The sequence below is a fragment of the Coregonus lavaretus genome (genome assembly GCF_964263955.1).
Source record: "Coregonus lavaretus genome assembly, chromosome: 40".
In the NCBI taxonomy this organism is placed as follows: domain Eukaryota; kingdom Metazoa; phylum Chordata; class Actinopteri; order Salmoniformes; family Salmonidae; genus Coregonus; species Coregonus lavaretus.
Window position 1 is genome coordinate 4971696 of NC_140027.1, and position 13594 is coordinate 4985289.

A 13594-nucleotide genomic window follows, 5' to 3' on the forward strand; every position below is an offset into this window, starting at 1 on the left:
CCACTTTGTGCCCATTTCCAAGCTTCCCTCTGCCTCGGAGACGTCCGAGATCCTGGTTAGGGAGGTTTTCAGGGTCCACGGTTTGCCCAGTGATATCGTTTCCGACCGTGGCCCTCAGTTTACCTCTGCGGTCTGGAAGTCCTTCTGTTTGGCCATTGGAGCTACAGTCAGTCTCACATCTGGTTTTCACCCCCAATCTAATGGTCAGGCGGAGAGAGCCAACCAGAAGATGGAGTCCACGCTACGCTGCCTTGTCTCCTCCAACCCCACCTCCTGGGTCTCCCAGTTGCCTTGGGTTGAGTATGCCCACAATACTCTCCCTACTTCTGCCACTGGGATGTCTCCCTTCCAGTGCCTGTATGGCTACCAACCTCCCTTGTTCCCTTCTCAGGAGAAGGAGCTCTCAGTGCCCTCTGTTCAGGCCCATATTCGTCGTTGCCACCGGACCTGGCATCGGGCCAGAAAGGCACTCCTAAGAGTTTCTGACCGGTATCAGCTCCAGGCGAATCGTCGCCGGATTCCCGCTCCCACCTATACCATCGGAGATAGGGTCTGGTTGGCCACACGGGATCTTCCTTTACGGACTGAGTCTAGGAAGTTGTCACCGAAGTTCATTGGTCCGTTTGTGGTGGAGAAGGTGATCAATCCGGTTGCAGTTCGACTCAAATTACCGAGAACGCTCAGAGTCCATCCCACCTTTCATGTCTCCTGCCTCAAGCCTGTTCTCCTCAGTCCTCTGTTGCCTCCTCCGCCTCCTCCTCCTCCTCCTCGGATGATCGGAGGTGGTCCTGCCTACACGGTGCGACGCATTATGGAATTCCAGACGGCGGGGCCGGGGTTTCCAGTATCTCGTGGACTGGGAGGGGTATGGTCCTGAAGAGAGGAGTTGGATTCCGCGGCGACAGATCCTAGATGCTGACCTCATTCGTGACTTCTACCGCCTCCATCCTGGTGCTCCGGGGAGTCCGCCCGGTGGCGTTCGTCGGAGGGGGGGTACTGTAACGAACCCTGCAGTCTGAGTCGGTTCCTGTCTGTGTTATTAGTTTTCTGCTCGGGATCTCCAGTTTCCCGAGGGTTCTGGAACGCTCCCTGCCTGGTTGCCGGGCAACGTTGCTAGGCGGGAGCTCTCTTGATTTCCGCACCTGCATCCCATCAGCAATCTGCACACCTGGTCCTGATCATCACCCTTCTTAGGCTCTGTCCTAACATCCATTCCCTGCCGGATCGTTAGCCATGAACAGTATGTTTATCAGCGGATCAGTCTTAGAGCTTAGAGCATTAGTTTTGTTGTTTTGCACCTTGTTTGCTTGTTGTATGCTTACCTCCGTTTTGTTCCATCTGCAGTTACTCGTCCGGAACCTTCACCCAACCTCTGCCTGATGGTCGGCGGCTGCCGAGCCATTATTGGACCTACTACTGCACCCTCAACAACTCATCCACGCCGCCCGCTCTGTTCCCTGGATTATTCAGCAGCACTCGTGGATCTGTTAAATAAACACTCACCTTTGTTTCCACTTACCTTGTCCTGGTCTGCTTCTGGGTTCTGGCTTAGTAAACCGTGACAAAGGCAATCTTACAAATGTTTGTAAGTCCCATTAATAGAATTCCCATGCAGCCATGTTTACAAGTTCGAACACTGGAATGTGAGCAGGGCCAGCTCCAGGCAGAAGCGACATAAGCCATCACTTAGTGCCCCCTGACCCAATTATTATTATTATTATTATTATTATTATTATTATTATTATTATTATTATTATTAATATTGTAATTGTATTTTTCTCTTCGCCCCTTTGCTAAATGTTTAGAACTGCAGAAAATGTGCTTTAAACGTACATGTTTCTCTCCACTTCAAGAAGGGGGACACTAAAAAGTTTTGCTCGCTTGGGCCCCCAAAAGGCTAGAGCCAGCCCTGAATGTGAGATGTAATCTACACCTTGATAAAGATGATACAAATCCTCATTATTTTGTTGAATGACTTTTCAATTTGACCGTAATTATTTCTATATAGCCTACATTTACTCGTTCTGGACTTCTAACAAGAGTGGGGCGTGTGGCTTTGTGACAATGATCAATAGAGCAGCTGGTCACCGATTTGACAGCTCCAACGCAGTTCCACCTCCAACACTGCCAAAACATCTCTATGCGGGTATCTGCTATCGCCAGTTAACGCCTTGATCTGATTGAATCTAGGCCTTAACAAATTAAATAAACCGATGCATAACAACTAATATCTCTGCGATGCTTTAGGTTCTATGACATTCAGAGGCTGAGATTTCACAAGTCATAAATCGTTTTTTTTTACTTTACTTTGCATGGGAAATCTGTTGCCATCAATTGAGCTATTCGCTTACTGAAAACTGCACAAAAAACAATGCATTTGGCTACTTTGATAGTGCCAGGTGTTCTGAATAAGAGATTATAATGGCTCATATTACAATATTAAAACATATTTGGTTGGGAGAATAACATCAAATATGGGTTAGACTAGATTTGTTTCATAACTATTTTCATGAAATAGCATACCCAACAATAGATGTCATGTTAAACTAAGTAGAATTGCAGGAACTTAGTTTAAAAACCGAAATGCCAGGGCCAAATGTTTGGTCCTAGTCTGCCTGTGCTTGCGCCATGTACTTTTAATGCAATCTCAACTGCAATTCAGCTCATTTGGTTGTGCTATTAGATGAAGCACAGTGATAACACATTCAGTTGTACAAATACACAAAATATTTGAACTTTGTGCTAAATGGTTGAAAGTGCAGTTATAACACATTTAGGTGACAACCAAACCAAAAATTTGAATCTGATTGTGTTTTTGGATGGTTGAAAGCATAGTGATAACACATTGGGAATTCAACAAACTTTTGGCTGTCTTTTTGAGTGGGTGAATATAGGTTAGAATCTCATTGATCAACATCTCAACCAAACATCACCCTATGCTGACAATTTACCTACAAAGGTTAAATGTTACTTTTTTGTTACATATTCTAATTAGACCATGTTGACTTAAAGGCAATAGCTATATATAGTGCAACATCTCTACCAATGTCACAATAATCCATTCTACTGCAAATCATTAACATGAGAACATAACTGCTGCAATGCTCTTTGGCTTTAACCAAATGCAAATCAACTTTTCCACATACAAAATATGGGACTGAAATGGCAACCTCTGGAGCATGATAAAAAAAAATCTGCAAGAAATGCTCTGGTTATATGGAAATATGCAAACAAGCAACAGCTTGTTCTTGCACGTTGCAGATGTCAAGTACCCTGCCAAGGTGTTCAGGGAAAAGAACAGTACTTTAATCTCTTCTGGGGTGGGTTTTCATGGGGTACGACGCACGGAGTAATGACTGATCCAATTGGTGCTGTAAAGTGGTAAAAGGAAGGGGAAACTACTTTTGTCGGTCCTGCAGACTCCTACAGTAGATGTAAAATGCATAAAGTTGAGTGAAACTTAGGACAATGGTACCTGAGTCTATGCACAAAAACTATGAAGCAACAATGGAATATTGCATTTAAGGAAAAGGACAGGAGATTTTCTTGCCAGATATCAGTGTGTGAGACAAAGACAGGTCTTTTCGGAGAGAATGTTGTCTGGGTGTCAAGCGAAATATCATATTGTACCGTGAAGTTTATTTGCAACTTGTTGTCTTGGTAACATAACAGGTAGAGGTAAATAGCCTGTGTCAATCTATATGCAAAATAGTGTGTCAATCTATATGCTCAGGAAACACGACAAAGCTCACCTGTCACAGCATGTCAAAGTTATACTGTGTGTTGACTGATTAAGAGAAGACGCTTTTACAGGTGAGGAATTCCATCTGTTTATGGGTTTGTGTACTTTTATATGTTTGTGTGAGTGCCTGCAAGCACCCTGCAGGCAAACGCCATATATAGAGTGAGATGGGGGAGAGTGGAGTTGCACAACACTAGTATATTTTCAATATTTGCACATCAACACATACAGTACATATCTATCTATCCTCTTCCATCTCCTTCTGCATCCTAGTGTCTGCCTGCAGGGTGTCAAAGTGGGTGGAGGAGCCCTGTCCTACATGAGGTAATACCTCCCTGTATTCCTCCCTTCTCTATTCCTCCCTTCTGCCTCTCCCACCCATGTCCTCCTCCCACCCTCCCTCCCTCCTTCTGCCCTGTGCAGCATAAAAAGGGAACAGTGGCTGGGCCGTGCACCACATTCTCTCTCCTCATCCCAGGCAGGCAGGCAGACTCCCTCTCAGCAGCCATGTCCTTCTCCAGATCTAGCATGTCCTACAGCAGCAGTGGTGGTGGAGGCGGAGGTGGCACCATGTCCATGAGGTCTGGAGGTGGTGGTGGAATGGGTATGGGCATGGGCTCCTCCCGCTTCTCCTCGATGGGTGGTGGTGGCGGTGGAGGAGGCCATGTCACTGCCATGAGGGCCGGCAGTGTGTATGGAGGTGCAGGAGGATCTGGGGTGCGCATCTCTAGCTCCTCGTTCGGTTCCGGTGGCGGCGGCGGCGGTGGTTATGGTTTCGGCATGGGAGGGGGTGGCGGCGGCGGTGGTGGTTATGGTTTCGGCATGGGAGGGGGTGGTGGTGGCGGCGGTGGAGCCGACATTAATGTGTCGGCCAACGAGAAGGCCACAATGCAGAACCTGAACGACCGCCTGTCCACCTACTTGGAGAAGGTGCGCTTGCTGGAGGCGGCCAACAGCGAGCTGGAGCTGAAGATCCGTCAGTTCATGGAGAGCAAGACCTCCCCCAGCGCTCGCGACTACTCTGGCTTCTACGCTACTATCGCCGACCTGCAGGACAAGGTATGTGACATGTCTCCTAAATGGCAAGAGCACTCAATGATGACATCACAGCATGTCAAAACAATGGTAATGTCTGTTAGAGAGTACAGGTACATGGTGTACACATCATCAGCTTGTTTTTCCAACAAGTTACTAAGAGTGGTATGAATATGAATATTGGACAATGCAAAAGTATATACATTTGTTATAATTGATTCAACCAAGATATTGCACCAAAGATAGATGCAAAGACAGTATGCATATTTGCAGCTGAAGGATTGAAAATAAAGCAGATCATTGAAGCCAATCCTTCCTCTCTCTTAAGAGCCCCTAGGCGATTGCTAAAGGTGCAATTTGTTTCTTTGTGTCATGCTTTACAATGTTCACAAACACAACAGGTTCCCTGTAATGCTTCTATGAGCTATAATTTACAGTGCAGCTGAAACTCAGAACTCAGTGATTACAGTGTGGTTTCACAGTTTGTGCGTACTGCATTTGAGTGAAATTCTATGCATGCCCCATCCTGAAATGTTTTGCCATCCTGCACCTCTCAGATCCAGGCTGCCACCTGCTTGAATGGAAGCATCTATCTCAGCATCGACAACTCAAAGCTCGCTGCAGATGACTTCAGAACCAAGTAAGTATATCCAACACCATCCACATATACAGTACACTGCTGGTTCATTCCATAAACCAAATGGAATACTTCCAAATCTGTAAACACCCTGAAACTGTTTTCTTTAATTAAATTTTCTATTTAATCTATAAAAAAAGGAAAGAAAATGATATTACCCTTCACTTCCATCATAACCACACCCTCCCAACAGACATATCAGAAGCCTGGTGTTACTTTCTGTTATTTTCCCAAAACTCAATGGAATACTATAATCTATAAACCCCCTGCGATTCTCACGTAGGAACACATTCAGGCAGTTCTTTGTCCTAAAATCTCTCAATTTCTCAGGTTTGAGAACGAGCTGGCCATGCGTCAGTCGGTGGAGGCGGACATCGCCGGGCTGAAAAGGCTGATGGACGAGATGACCCTGGCTAGATCTGACCTGGAGATGCAGATCGAGGGGCTGAAGGAGGAGCTCATCTATCTCAAAAAGAACCATGAGGAGGTGTGTGTGGGCTGATGGAACATATACATACAGTCCCTTAATGTATTACATCTATTGACCATGTCAACCTGCTATCGGTCTTCATTAGAACAACATTGCTGTTTTTCAAGCACATCTGTATCAAGCAATGGTGTTCACATTTATAATGAAGACCGAGGGCAGGTCAAGTTGTTACCGTCAGGCAGAGGTTAGTCACTTCTTAATAATTTAAACTCACCTCTATGTGTTTCTCCACAGGAGCTGCTGGCCATGAGGACGCAGATGACTGGACAGATCAACGTGGAGGTGGACGCAGCACCACAGGAGGACCTGAGCAGAGTCATGGCTGAGATCCGTGAGCAGTACGAGGCCGTTAGTGCCAAGAACCAGCGCGACCTGGAGTCCTGGTTCCAGACCAAGGTAGAACCTCTAGAACCTCTAAACTATGTTCATGGTGTAGATGTTCCTTTAGTTCTAGTTGGTAACGTTGTCACATTCTATCATGAGTTGAAATGTTGTTTTGTTCCTGTGATGACTGACTACTTATTGTGTTTTACAGACGGAGACGTTGAACAAGGAGGTGGCGTCCAGCACAGAGGTTCTCCAGACCTCCAAGTCAGAGATCTCAGAGATCCGTCGCACACTGCAGGGCCTGGAGATCGAACTGCAGTCACAGCTCAGCATGGTGAGCCGTAATTACTAACATCTGACCAAAGACCACAGTTTAGGGGGCATTACTTACACAACTTTCTACATCTTTCTTCAATAATCAACATTTGACTCTTTCATCATTATCTTTACGAAACCTCAAGTATCTCACTTTCACCTGGTCTCGTCCACTATCACTCAAGTTGTTGTAGCCAGGCACCACTACATTACTATAGCTAACCTCTACCTGTCTACACATTCAATTACTAGAGCTAACCTTTTCAGTATGACAGTAAACATTCCAAATTCCAAACCTACTCCCACTGTTTTTGACCCATCATCTCTATCTCTCCCGGCCAATAGAAAGGCTCCCTGGAGAGCACGCTGGCGGAGACGGAGGGCCGTTACTCCATGCAGCTGGGACGCCTCCAGAGCCAAGTGACCAGTCTGGAGGAGCAGCTAATGTCTCTCCGCAGCGACATGGAACGCCAGGGCCAGGAGTACAAGATGCTGCTGGACATCAAGACACGCCTGGAGATGGAGATCGCTGAGTACAGGAGGCTGCTGGACGGAGAGGCTAGCGGGTAAGGCAGGATGCGATTGGACAGAGGGAGGCCAATAAGACAGACAGGGATGTGGGAGGAGAGTGTTACATCTTTGTGGGTTGGGAAGAGGGGTGACATGGGACCTTGAAAGAAGTGAAAATGAATTGATTTTTCCTTCAACATTTGCCTTTAAAAACAATGTTCATTTGAATTTGACCTTAGTATGAGCCATGGTTACTTTTGACATGAATCTACAGCTATGTGACCTTTAATAGATACGTATTATGATCATAGATCATAGATACTAACAATGCTAACCATGGGTTTCCCTTCCTCACAGTCTTGGCCTCAGCTCCTCGAAATCCGGCCACAGCTCCTCAAGCTCCCACATCAGCTCCTCCAGCTCCGGCCCCAGCTCCTCCACGTCCACCTCACGCAAGGTGGTGATCGTTACAGAGGAAATGGTGGACGGCAAGGTTGTCTCCTCAAGTGAAACCAAACACACCTCATAAAGTCTGACACACACAGTGAGCACTACAGCAAGCAACAGGTTAACCCCATAGAAATATAATTACTAGAATGGGTATAGGAAATGAGAGGCCAGCACATGGAATATTACTGCTCCCCAGTGCTTTATTCATACTACCTAAAATACAATGTTTCAACTTATACAAATTCTTCGTCAGATGAAAAATCCTCTCGTTTAGGGTGCATACCAACCTCCTATTCTTTGTAGAATGGCTAAAGCCCCTCCGACAACCATCATGGAACATTGACTTGAATGAGGATTTCTTTTCTGGTAATTCTATTTCTATGGTTAACACCTCCAGAACAACACGTTCTACTACATCTGGATGGAACACTAACAACACACCCAATTGTGAATGCAATAAAGATGCTCTGACTTGCTGACACCGTCATTCTGTCTTCTGTGTCTTTCAACTTGATTTATCTGATTTGGTGTGCTCCCATACATCTGACTATCATATAGGTTGTTATCTTTTGCATATGAGGCCAATTCTATGGTCTTGAGAAAGCATATGTGTCAGTATGATCTTGAATAGTGTAATTTATGACATTCACTTGTACAGAGTTTAATACTTGGCAATATTTTTTTTAAATGCTGATAGTAGAAATCTGGTTGCAAGTTGTCAGCAAAATTACATAATTCTATCTCTATCAATCAAGCACTCAGTTTTTCAAGCATTAGATTCAGAGTTATATACTGTATGGAGATTGTTTTTAGAGTCAAATGTAGAGCTGGTCACCATGTTTTGGTTGAAATATGTAAAATTTAAAACAAATAATTTGAAAAGACAACACAAAATGTATCTGCTATGAAATCCATACTCACATCTTCATATAGTCAGTCTATGATAAAGCACGAATATCTCTGAAACAAGTGAAACCACACAGACCATTCTCATTCAACCACATAATCTTTATTGATGGTTCTGTTAACAACTTATTTAACAGACTCAGTCGTTTCCATCACCTTTCCATCCACAATGGTCTGGGTCACGGTGATCGTCTTGGTAACCACTTGGGAGACAAAAATTGACATTAGTCCACTATTCTTCATTAGTCCACTTTTGATACAGTCCAGAATAATTGTCAACATTCAAGTTTTGAAGATACAGTATATTGCTTTCAGCTTAAAATCAAGCAAGACCAAGTCTCATGATCATGCGTTTGGCATAAAGTCTACAAATGCCTACATTGCCAGCTGTATGCAATGGTTTACCTTGGGAGGAACTCTTTTCCTCTCCATCCAGCAGCCTCCTGTACTCAGCGATCTCCAGCTCCAGCCGGGTCTTGAGGTCCAGCAGCATGTCATACTCCTGCTTGTTGTGGGCGATGTTGGCGTGGAGCTGGGAGAGCTGGAGCTCCAGGCTAGTCACCATGCTCTGGAGCCCTGCCAGCTGAGCAGAGTAGCGCTTCTGGGTGTCTGCCAGGGTGCCCTCCAGGGAGGATTTCTATTGGGGTAGGAGGGGTGGAGGGGATTAGTGGGTGTAGGGTGAAGTTGCCCCTAGATGCTGATCTTGGGTCAGTTCTGCATTCGCCCCCCCATTAATGGTTAAGTTTAGTATTGGGGAGGGGAAGTTGATCCTAGATCTGTACCTAGGGAAACTTCACCCTGTGGGTATACTGGTACCTTGTCCAATGATATACTACCACAGTATGTGACACTGTTGCAGTTTTGCTTCTGTTATTCTATTATTGTATAACTCTGTTGTACAAAAGTGAGTGAGAGGTTGTGAAACGTGTGCTCCAATAGACTACACCCCCAGAAAAATGTTGGGTCAAGTCCAGACATGAGGTGGGCATGTTACCAAGTTGAAAATGTCAGTAAGATATTTATGGGTGTCAGAATAACGACAAGCAGAGACCTGGCCTACATGCTACCATCCATGCCTGGGTTTTCACTTCCAATTCCAATATGGCTTATGTTCAGTTTAGTGTGCATGTTTTTATTCCTGTAGTATTAGTGCTGTAACGCCACATGCTGGTCACTTACATCGCTGAAAACTTCTAACAAAAAAGAAGAATAAGAGTGTAAGAGTGTAAGAGTGTGTGTGTGTGTGTGTGTGTGTGTGCGTGTGTGTGCATGTGTGTGTGCGTGTGTGTGTGTGTGTGTGTGTGTGTGTGTGTGTGTGTGTGTGTGTGTGTGTGTGTGTGTGTGTGGGTGTGTGTGTGTGTGTGTGTGTGTGTGTGTGTGTGTGTGTGTGTGTGTGTGTGTGTGTAAAGACCCGATTTGCGTATGGTGCGGATGCTGGGAGATCTTGTACCATGCTCAGATGGGACTGCAGTTCAATCTGAAGCCTCTGGAGTGTGCTCTTGGACTCCTTCAACTCTGTGAGGCAGCTCACCAGCTGCTCATTGTTTGTCACGACTTCAATCTCCACTGTGGCCAGCTGTACAAGTAGAAAAACAGCATTATTCAACACAGTTTACCTCAGAGCCTACTTATTCAGTCTCTAAATTGATTTCCATGCTTCAATAGATCATTGACTTCCTCCTATACAGAGAATATACTTGCTTTAAACATGTTTTGTAATGAACACTTGAAATGTAACACTTTACATTTTAATGCATGTTTTTTGGGGGCAGCTGACATTGTCTAAAGCTGAATTGCATTATTCTTTTGAGAAAAAAAAACTTTAGAGAATAACACTTTGGGGTAAATGACTACATGTAGTGTCTTGGTAACTCAACTCACCTTGCCCTGGTACCAGGCTTCCAGTTCTTTGCAGTTCTTGGCAGCCACAGACTCGTAGTGCTTCCTGATCTCAGTCATTGCTGCGTTCAGGTCCTGGGATGGGGCAGCATCCACCGATACATTCACCTGGCTGCCCACCTGGGTCTTCACCAGGGCAATCTCCTATAGGTCAAAGGTCAGAGGACGTAACCTCAGTTAGTAACCGTAACAACCAACAGTAGCTTGACGGCGAGTAAACAGGTCTCAATGTTTTAGATAAGTCTGAGTATTTTCTATTACAGTGCAGCACCACACTTGTGATTACATGTGTTTCAACCAGAGGACTTTTAACCTGAGGGACAAAGTTATTGTCAACTAATCTAATGTCTCCTACTGGTCAAGATATTACCCATTATGCACCATACATGAACTGTCATTTGTGTGTTTGTGGATGTAAGAGTCCCACAAAGGGTAATAGTGAGTTAATGGAAGAAATTAAGAATAATAGGAAGTGTGAGGAGGGGAGAGGAACTGTGTTGTAAAAAAAACACACCCATCCATCTGTGTAAAGGAAATCCTGGTGTGATATCAGCAGAGGTTAGGTAGATGTCATATTTGTGTGCAAAACATTAACTGCTTCAATAACACCCCATGCAAAACAGGGCTAAGTACTCCTCAGTGGCCAATGATATCCTTCCACCTAGCAACTGTCATGTGGATGCCTACTGAAGTGAGTTATTTGCTGCTGTAAGTGGAATGCAATACATGTAGGGCCTATTGTATGTCATCACTGAATACTAAGCAAATAATAAATCCCTTTTTCTACTACTGTTTGCACTATTAGGTCAGTATTAACAAGTAAACATATGCATGCCATTCCTATTCAGATTCACTAGCACCAACATGCCATGGTACATATCTGTTTTAGGTGTGGATGCGAGGAGGGAGGTGACAAGGTGTGGGCGTTGGTGGACATCGTAACTTGAGTGAAAGATATGACGGTATGGCATTTTGGTTTTGAATGGGTGTACTGTGGAAAAACAGCTCCCCTGTGCTATACAGTGTGGTTGTACTGTGAATAACCGTTGCCCCTGAACGATCCGTTACCTCCTGGTGGTTCCTCTTGAGCATGATGAGCTCGTCCTTCAGACCCTCGTAATGCATCTCCAGGTCAGAGCGACCCAGGCTCATGTCATCCCGGACCCTCCTCAGACAACTGATGTCTGCCTCCACTGCCATCCTCATGGCCTGCACATTCTCATACCTGAGCAGGGCAAAGGTCAAAGGTCACGCAAAGGTCACACAGGCTACCATTTTGTTTTCAGAATTGTAATCTTTTGCTTTGTCTATCGAGTAGGGATGGCTAAACACTGGCCGTGTCCGAATACCCCTACTAGCGTACTAAATAGTGTGGGACAAATTAAGTCTTATAGTATGTGAAATTTGAAAATAGTACTCAGAATGTGTCATCTAATGCGAGATTGCATTGACTCCCGCCATTCATTCATTTTGGTACAGTGTCTGGTTTAATCTGATTATCAGCTGTTGTCAAACAAGTGAATTCTACTAGATCAAACACCGAAATGAGTATGCAGTTTAAGTATGTAGTACGCCAGTATGGGTATTTGGACACGGTCATTGATCTAAGGTCAGTTTTGCCTTTTCCTCACTAATAGTTATGGACAGGATTTAGCTTGGGTAGGCTGATTCTAGTTCTGTGTCTAAAAGGTTAACTTCTACTCAGAGTGTGTTGTATAGAGCCTTGAGTGAAAGACAAATGTTTTATATAAATAGTGTGTCGTGATTCATAGTAGTTAGTAGCCCCTTACATCATCTTGAAGTCCTCAGCAGCAAGCTTGGCATTGTCGATGCCCAGCACAGTCTTGGCATTGGACCTGGATGCCAAACTGATCTGTGGAACAGAAATCCCGATGGCACTGTGTTAATTTTCACCCACATCATTATACACATATTCTCAAGTGACTGTGACCTGCAGCAGGACTGCAAAAATTAGACTTGGGCTGTATCATAAATCGCACCCTATTCCCTATATAGTGCACTACTTTCGACCAGGACCCATAGGGCTCTGGTCAAAAGTAGTGCACGTTTTAGGTAATAGTGTGCCATTTGGGACGTGGCCTTGGTTGCAAATCTGGTATGTAGCTATAGTCAGATAAGATGACATATGAATATTGATGTATGAAGTTGTAGTTAATTACATTATTTTAGTACGTAACCTGCATTGGCCTTCAAGGAACAGAACAAAAACGTTCTCTGACAGAATTCCTTTTAGCTGAAACACCCCCATCCCATCCCACACACATGATGGAGTTAGTGCTTTTGGAAATAAATTAACATTTTCAGGTGTCACACTACCCTAATTCTAACACACACACACCCTTCCCCCTCTCCCTCCCCCTCTCCCTCTCCGTCTTACCTTGTCCTTCAGGCCAGCGATGGTGGCGAAGTAGGCTCTGTGGTCGTGGCAGATAACCGTGCGTGAAGCATACCAATCCTTGATTTTCTTCTCCAGCTCTGCGTTCTCCTTCTCCAGAAGCCTCACCTTCTCCAGGTAGGAGGCCAAGCGGTCGTTCAGGTTCTGCATGGTGGCCTTTTCGTTGGCTGACACGTGGAGGTCCAGACCGTCAGCCAGATCTAAGCCACCCCTGGAGGAAGCGGTGCCGTAGAGTCCCCCAGCCTGGGAGGTGGAGATTCGGGAACCGCGGCCACCGGCACCCCCATACATGCTGAGGGCCCTGGCAGAGGTGTAGGATCTGGAGGTGAATGACATGGTGGAGGATGGAGGATGCTGGCTACTAGTGGCTAGCACAGGTATGTTAGCAGGTGCTGGCTGGATCAGACTTGGACAAAGGATCTGCAGTGACAAGCATCACTCTGGTGTCATGGTTATATACCTGAGGAGGAAGAAAGTGGGCTTGGACAGGAATTTGTTGATGACAGTGGAAACCCCAAGAATGTGAACAACTTGCTCACTCTCTCCCAACTCCTTCCGTTCCACCTCCTTCAGGGTGGTGTGGTTCAGCCCCATTTTCTGGTGGAACTCGCACTTCAACATTTTCTCGTTCCTTAACAAGCATTCCTGGAATAGCTCTTGTTACGCTTATTTACCTGGAGTCCCTCTGCGTCTCACAATGGAGTTAAGAGAGGGGGCGGGGGGTTAGCACTGAGTGCAGTCTAACATGTGACACTTTTACTCATGCCCATTAACCCACTTATCAGTAAGTGAAGTTGGCCAGTAAAATTACTTAGGCTAATGGTAAAAGCTAAAGCTTGATATTGTGGGTGGTGTTGTTTGACATTC

General features: G+C 45.2%; 2 protein-coding genes across 3 annotated transcripts; one reads left to right on the plus strand and one right to left on the minus strand.

The window, feature by feature from the left end:
- The first annotated feature begins 4201 nt into the window (after positions 1–4201).
- LOC311113600 (keratin, type I cytoskeletal 13-like) lies at positions 4202–7993 on the plus strand. Of its 2 annotated transcripts, XM_084156853.1 has the most exons (8): positions 4202–4532; positions 4572–4801; positions 5335–5417; positions 5745–5901; positions 6139–6300; positions 6440–6565; positions 6892–7112; positions 7414–7993. In XM_084156853.1, the coding sequence occupies exons 1-8, from the start codon at positions 4250–4252 to the stop codon at positions 7583–7585; spliced, it is 1434 nt and encodes a 477-aa protein (XP_084012979.1). In that variant the 5' UTR covers positions 4202–4249; the 3' UTR covers positions 7586–7993. The 2 variants fall into 2 exon arrangements, with proteins under 2 accessions (XP_084012979.1, XP_084012978.1); XM_084156852.1 differs by having other exon boundaries at positions 4202–4801.
- Positions 7994–8495: 502 nt separating this feature from the next.
- LOC311113606 (keratin, type I cytoskeletal 50 kDa-like) lies at positions 8496–13148 on the minus strand. The gene is made up of 7 exons (XM_084156863.1): positions 12710–13148; positions 12102–12184; positions 11380–11536; positions 10294–10455; positions 9863–9988; positions 8818–9049; positions 8496–8615 (listed from the first exon to the last, which is right to left on the minus strand). The coding sequence occupies exons 1-7, from the start codon at positions 13061–13063 to the stop codon at positions 8539–8541; spliced, it is 1191 nt and encodes a 396-aa protein (XP_084012989.1). The 5' UTR covers positions 13064–13148; the 3' UTR covers positions 8496–8538.
- Between the last annotated feature and the right edge of the window lie 446 nt (positions 13149–13594).